Source organism: Scleropages formosus, chromosome 14, assembly GCF_900964775.1.
Source record: "Scleropages formosus chromosome 14, fSclFor1.1, whole genome shotgun sequence".
Lineage (NCBI taxonomy): Eukaryota > Metazoa > Chordata > Actinopteri > Osteoglossiformes > Osteoglossidae > Scleropages > Scleropages formosus.
Window position 1 is genome coordinate 26,003,273 of NC_041819.1, and position 7,660 is coordinate 26,010,932.

General features: G+C 46.9%; 1 protein-coding gene across 1 annotated transcript; it reads right to left on the bottom strand.

Annotated features, from left to right (window-relative positions):
- Positions 1 to 283: 283 nt before the first annotated feature.
- LOC114912235 (transmembrane protein 272-like) lies at positions 284 to 6,335 on the bottom strand. The gene is made up of 5 exons (XM_029258210.1): positions 6,273 to 6,335; positions 5,247 to 5,326; positions 3,922 to 3,981; positions 3,062 to 3,144; positions 284 to 652 (listed from the first exon to the last, which is right to left on the bottom strand). Exons 2-5 carry the CDS (start codon positions 5,302 to 5,304, stop codon positions 284 to 286), a joined length of 570 nt encoding a protein of 189 aa, XP_029114043.1. The 5' UTR covers positions 5,305 to 5,326; positions 6,273 to 6,335.
- Between the last annotated feature and the right edge of the window lie 1,325 nt (positions 6,336 to 7,660).

A 7,660-nucleotide genomic window follows, 5' to 3' on the forward strand; every position in this document is an offset into this window, starting at 1 on the left:
ACATTAAGAGTAACACTTCACGATTTGTGAGATGTGCTCAAAGCCATTTTGAACATCCCCTTAACTGGGAGGAGGCCCCCAGCAGAGAGCTGCTCTGAGGACCACCAGCATCTCAATTGTCTCTGCATCACTTCAGCTGCATCGGACATGTTGAAATTTTAGCACCCTCCAGAGACGACTTCTTTAAGTGATCTTTGTCGTCACATACACATTCCTTGGAATGCAACACATCGCAGTGTTGCCTTAACGCTGCCGTAGGTCCGACAGGCTCCCCGACGAACGCTCAGTCCTGGCCGTAGTCGTCCCGGGTGCTGGTGCGGGAGCACACGTACAGACAGGCCGTGCAGGACAGGAGGAGGACCAGCGCCGAGTGGGCGAGAGCCAACACAAACAGGGAGAAGATGTAGAGCGACTTGCGGCAGTAGTCCTGGGGCCGGTGGAAAGGGGGGATGAAGTTGGGCATGTACACCGAGAACACCCAGTAGTTACCGAGGATGAACCAGATAAAGAGGAAGGCACTCAGAATCACGTGGATGTAGTACTTGTGGGCGTTCTGTCGCCATGGATACTCATCATCGTCATCATCGCCGATGACTACGGACTTGGAGAGGAGGGACCTCATCCTGGCGGTGTCGTACAGCAGGAGCGTCACCTGTGGATAAAGCAGGTGAAGAAATGTTCTTGTGCCAATCGTGTGCTTAGGGGCCCAAATATTTCTCCATTATGAAGACATGAGAGGTTTCATACATATATATATATATACATAAAGTTGGGACACTTTCTAAAAATGCAACAAAAATTAAAAACTGTAATTTGTTCAATCACTTGAACTTTTATTTAACTGATAAAAGTACAGAGAAAACATTTTCAGTGTTTTCACTGACAAAGCTAATTGTATTTTGTAAATATAAAAACAACAGAATGTGATGCCTGCAACACACTCAAAAAAAAAAGTTGGGACAGAGGCAAAACAATACTGAAAAGGTTACAAGTAACACTGTTCTGGAAGCTTCCACAATTAGCAGTTTAACCAGTAACAGGTGAGATTATCAAGACTGAGTATAAAAGGAGCATCCACCAAAGGCTTAGTCTTTGCAAGCAAGGATGGGTTGTGGTTTGCCACTTTATGGCAAACTTTGTGAGAGAATTGTCAGTCGGTTCAAAGATGATGTTTCTCAGTGCAAGATTGCAAAGAATTTAGGTCTTTCACCATCTACAGTTCATAATATAGTGAAAAGATTCAGGGAGTCAGGGAAAATCTCGGTGCGTAAAGGCCAAGGGCGGAAACCGCTGCTGAATGCGCGTGACCATCGAGCACTCAGGTGGTATTGTTTGAAAAACCGTCATGCTACCGTGGACGTAGCCACAAGGGCTCGGGAGTACTTTGAAAAATCATTGTCACTCAACACAGTCTGCCGCTGCATCAAGAAATGCAACTTGAAATTGAATTATGCAAAGAGGAAGCCATTTATTAATTTTGTGCACAAATGCTGCCGAGTTCTCTGGGCCCGAAGTCATCTGAGATGGACCGAAAGAGAGTGGAAACGTGTTCTGCGGTCAGACCAGTCTGTTTCAGCTTGTTTTTGGAAGAATGGACATCGGATTCTACATGCCAAATATAAAAAAGACCATCCAGATTGTTACCAACGAAAAGTGCAAAACCCAGCATCTCTGATGGTATGAGGGTGCATCAGTGCCCACGGCAGGGGTGATCTGCATATATGTGAAGATGCCATTGATGCAGAAGCTTATGTTGGAATTTTGGAGAGACATATGCTGCCTTCAAGATGACGTCTTTTCCCAGGAACTCCATGTCTATTTCAGCAGGACAATGCCATAACTCATTCTGCACGAGTTACAACAGCGTGGCTTCGGAGGCATAGAGTGCGTGTGCTTGACTGGCCTGCCTGCATTCCAGATCTGTCTCCTATTGAAAATGTATGGCGCATCATGAAGAGGAGAATCAGACAACGGCGACCGCGGACTGTTGAGCGGCTCAAGTCTTGCATACGGCAAGAATGGGCAAAAATTCCACTTGAAAAACGGCAACAAGTGGTTTCTTCAGTTCCCAAACAATTACAAAGTGTAATTAAAAGTAAAGGTGATGTGACTCAGTGGTAAACAGGCCTCTGTCACAACTTTTTTTTGAGTGTGTTTGAGTGTCAATTTCTACGTTTGTTTATATTTGACAAATAGAATTAAGTTCATCAGTGAAAACACCGAAAATCTTTTCTTTGTCCTTTTGTCTGTTAAATAAAGGTTCAAGTGAATGAATAGATTAGTGTTTAGTTTTTGTTGCATTTTTAGAAAGTGTCCCAGCTTTTCTGGAAATGGGGTTTGTACATTTATATATGTATATCACTCAGGACAACATAAAGACTGTTTTGGAATTAATTTTCTTAAAACAAACTCCGCACACTATATGACACAATTAAACCAGTTAACCATGGTGGTTCAGTTTTAAAGGGCATGACCTTCTCAGCCTGTTCTTCACAGAGATGTTCATCACATACATTCAAAACTGTGATAATAATAGTGAGATTTTTCTACAGAATAGTTGCTCCATTCTGACCCTGGTCAGGACAAGCGGTTTCAGACAATGTGTGTGTGTGTGAAGTCACTCCATTCCTGTTTCGAAACATCTCATAACTCCACCTTGAGCTCCGAGCTCCACAGGGAGCAAACGGTACGGTAGTGCTTAGAGCTGTTACCTTGCACTCAGAGGACCTGGATTCAATCCCTACTCTGGCTGCAGTTCCCTTGGGAAAGGTACTTACCATGAATTAAGCCAGTAAAAATGACCTAGCTGTAAAATGGGCAAATAATTGTAAGCAGCTTAGGTTTGTGCACTAAGCTACTTAGAGTTATTTCCCCAAAGGTGTCAGATAATGAACGGTTCATAATGATAATGCAGATGCACGATGTCAGAAAATCAAAAAGCTGCACATGGAAATCAACCCTTATATTACAGTGAAACATACAGGAGTAACTAGAACTTAAGGCTACAGAAACAGTTGATAAAACAGAAAATAGCCCCCGGAAAAGTAGCCCAGAGGTGTACCTTCAAGCTGCCGACCACACCGCCCACCAGAAGGTACAGCGGGATCATGGGCTGTATGGGGCAGTCATCTATAGTCTTCACACCTGGAAAAAGCACAGCTTTAGACACCCTTTTGTAGAGAGAGCTCTGGAAATGTGATGTGGTAAAAGCACTCAGAACAAGAGTGGTAAAAGCACTGTTTCACTCTAGTTACTCAGCAGTGGAGTGCTTCCCAAGTGACCTTTATCTCAGACATTCCAGTGTCCAGCTCTTTACATAGATAGATAGATAGATAGATAGATTATTAAAGCTTATTTAAACAAGACTACAGCAGCATGCTTACGACAAAGTTGTGACAGAAGGCACTCAAATTTCGCACTGACAAAACAGTAAACGTCCAAGTAAAAAGTGTGCAAATAAATAAAAAGTAGTACTAATGGTCGTTGGCGGAAATGACACAAGTCTTGATACACAAGTTATTCAAGATGTAGAAGTTTTAGGCCTACAGGTCTGCAGGGCCACCCAGATGACACATGAACGGGTTCACGTGTGCAGTGGTTTTGTGTCACCTGGTGATTTGCTAAAGTTATCATCTCAGTCTCGTTCAAGAAAAGCTTATAGACCCGAAGGCCTAGCCGATTAGCTTGGCCCAGTTAGCCTGGCCCTCTTAGCTTTGCCGGGTTGGCATAGCTCGGTTAGCCTAGCCCGATTAGCCTAGCCGATTAGCGATTAGCTCGGCCCAGTTAGCCTGGCCCAGTTAGCCTAGCCCAGTTAGCTTTGCCAGGTAGCCTGAATGTGCCGTGGCGTTTGGATGAGCCCGCAGAGCTGTACGGGTCTTGTGCGTTCGGCAACCTCGAGATGCGCCGATGCTGAGATCTTACCCACAAAAGCCATAGTGAGCGGCAGGGCCAGAAACGCCAGCAGGCCGAAGATGAAACAGGCTGGAGGAGAAGGACAGGAAAGCGGCATTTCTCATTTTTCACATTTGATTCCTTAAAACAACCGTCAGTTTTTACCATCTAGTTATCCAGTCAGAATGGTGGTCATCAGAGTCAATGCCGAGAAGATCAGGGTCCAAGGTGGAGGAAGACATCTATCTCATCGCACATTCGTACGCCCACACGCTCAGGCAGTCTTAGCATCACCGGTCCTCCTGAACAGCAATGTTTCAGACCGTGGGAGGAAGATGGAACACATGGAGGAAAACCACGGTAAAGGGGGTGGATGTGCAAACTGCGCTCAGACGGACCGATGCAAGGTCAGCTCTCAACCGGCCTCTGGAAGGCCGAGGTGACGCCACCTTGTCTGCGCAAGAGCCTGCCTGTGTGGCAGAGTAAGATTCCTGCAATGTCGTAACTCCTGTAGCTTCTGCTTTTGGGAAGATAAACTTTGTAAAAAAAAAAAAAAAAAATGTTGAATAATGCATTAAATCGAAAGTGGATCATACCCAGCACAATGGTTTGTCTTTCAAAGCCTAAATTTGCCACCACCGAGAGCTCTTATGTTTTGTGATAAAAAGGTGTCTGAAATTGAATCGCCAACGTATTTGTGTGTATGAAAGATGGTTGTGTATGAAACGAATCTTATGGATCCCAAGTCCATCCTCCAGGTTTTTAGTATTATGCATCTCAAGCACAACAGTTACATACCACCTACAAGGTGGTTGAAGGATCTGCACCCTGGTACCGCGGGGCCCGATCACCCCCCTACAGTCCAGCGAGAGATCTGTGCTCCTCAGCCTTTGGTTTGCCACGAACAAGAAGTTCAAAATCAAAAGGCTGTAGGTTCTTCGTGTTGTCCTCAGTGTGGTGGAATGAGCTCTCTGTGTCCCTCAGAGCTGCTGAATCCCTCCCAGAATTCGAGAACAGGGACACCTCCAGGGACACCTGAGCACACACCTGGGACACAAAGTCCAATAACACACATTCTCTGGATCCTGGTAAGCCTTCCAGCAAATTTTTCAGCAAGGGATCCTGGTAATAAACGCCACACAGTGGATTAACTGTAGTAAAAGGGATGGGTTTTTGCACCTGCACTAGTTGCGTGTTTCTACTACACGCGTGATTTCCTCGAAAGCGCACACGCTCCACACACGGTCTGCGCACCGTCGACACGTTGCCTTTCCTTTGACTCCTCCCCCTCCTGTGTGACGAATGAGTGTGAAGAGGTCGGCAGTCCTGTGCACCTGTCCTGCAGGTGAACCTACCATTACCGGCAATGTGGGACAGACAGCGGTGACAGGCTTTCTCCAGGCCGGCCACCATCGTGGAGCCCAGGGGTGGTCACCTGGGAGAGAATTTCGCACAGGCTAGCACATGTTGCATACCTGTTACATGCAGTACCTGTCAAAAGTTTGGGTACACCTGAGCAACCTGGGCAACATGGGACAAACTGGGCGGGAGAGTCGAAGCAAAGTGACCCACGAGTGTCCTGTATTGTTCTAAATGGACAGTTACCTGGGTCCACTGGATGGCCGGCTGTCCGTGGGGTGTGTGGGGGGGTCACCCTACTGACCTCCACCGTGATTTCCTAGCCCCCCATCAGTGGAGCCCCTAATGATCCGCGTTTTATATCTGTCTGAAGCGTTACATACGAAAAACAACTTTTTCCTCTCACGTTCCTGTTAATAAAAGGAGGTGATGTAATATCATCTGACAGTTAATCCACAGAGATGATCAACATCACATCAATGTGTCAGTTTTAACCCCCCCCCCCAATTTGTGACTCTCAGATCAATTTGAAGACTGACACGTAAAGTTACTGTGGTTATATCTCCATATGAAATAAGTTTTCTCTCCGTGTTGAATTTGTAACAATATAACATGGTAAACACTTCTAAACAAATACATTAGAAACACCCCCCACCCCACCCCCGTGTCTGTTTAATGGGACAGCAATGATCATGCAGGCTGACAGCGACGATCTCTGCCCAGGGGGACCTCACGTGTTCAGAGTAAACATGTTACAGATGAGCTTCAGATTGTAAATGTACAGTATTACCAAAGATGTGGTATAAACATGGTATAAATGCATGTGGTAGCAGGGAGAACAGAGAGGACACACACAGTGCCTGTCAGGTGTTGGAGATGAACAACAAGTGAAAGAAACACAAAGACAAACAAGAGGCAAACGATCCCACCTGGCACACTAGACCCTTCACACACACTGGTGTGTGACTGTACGGTTATGTGTGTGTGTGTGTGGATAGTAAGGGAAGTCATTTATCTCTTACCTGAAAGAGATGTGAGTCCAAAGATAATTCGAGCCAGAGTGTGTGTGTGTATGAGTGTACAGAGAGAAGGAGAGAGACAGGGAGGGAGGGAGGGACGGGGGGGGGGAGGGATTATCACTGCGTGGGACTGAGAGACGGTGCAGCAGAGAGACCTTACACTGTCCTCCTGTCTCTCTCTCTCTCACACACACATCCGACTGTACATGTGTAGTAAAAGCAGCCCACTGTACCTGTGTTTAACCCTACGCTGCTCACCGGTACAGCGTGTGTGCGGTGTCCGCACGGGCACCGACCCGACACTCCCGCTGGGATGGTTTGCGGGTGAAAACAGACTTTTCGTAACACTGATGTGATCGTGTACTCAACCCTCTGCTTCTGCAGCTCCACTAACACCGAATTTCGGAATATTTACACACCTGGGCCGCCAGGGGCAAGTAGGGAACTCGTGGCTAACACCGAAAAAGTGCTTTTGTGCACAAATAACACTGAAGCGTGTAGGGATTTGGGGGTGGGGGGGGGACCCTGTGCCGGTGTCCTCGGTAAGACGCCCACTCTCTCGGCAGGTTACCTACGTGTGTTTAAAAGGAGCCGGATTCATATTGACGCACCCCGGGTGACCAGATGATCCCGGCGAACAGTGGCGGTGCCGCTCAGCATCAGGCCTTTGAAACAGCAGGAGGAGGAGTATGAGTGCGTGTGTGTGTTTCTTTGAGTGTGTGTGTGTGTAGCGACTCCTTCTCCTCAATTAGCTCCTCCAGTCTTTATTTCCCTGAGAAGAAAACACTCATGTTATGTAACCAAACTGGAGCGCAGAACACGGGAGACTCATTGTGCGGCGAAGCCCCTCGTTCCCGGAGCCGATCAGAGCCCCTCCGTTGGGCCTTCGTACGATCGGCGCTTAAGTGCCCTGTAATCTTTCTTTTTACATGTTCACGGAGGGGGCAAAACATGGCTTTTTACACATTCGCAGGGGTGTAAAACACAGCTGTCCTGATAAGGGTCCTAAATGTATCTATTCATGTGGAGGGAAACACAAAACCAGGTCATTTACACCATATATAATATCATTATACATGTGTATAAATGTCCCCCGCAGGAGAAAAGCTGCTCGCACCCCGTGCACACATTATTACTATTTAGAACAATTACTGTTTCTAATCGTTCAGATCTAAATGTGGAAGCGGCTGATCGGGTTAAATCCCAGGACTCGGAGCTGCGGGTCCACAGGTCCAGGTGTCTCCGCTCAGGACGTGCAGATGGAGAAGGACACCGTGCCGGGGAACGGGTGCCCATTAAGGGGGATGCCCGTCCCATGATTCATCAGGACACGTGTGTCTGTGTGTGGCTGGTTTACCCATGTACAGCAGGGTAATTTTTACTGTATCAGT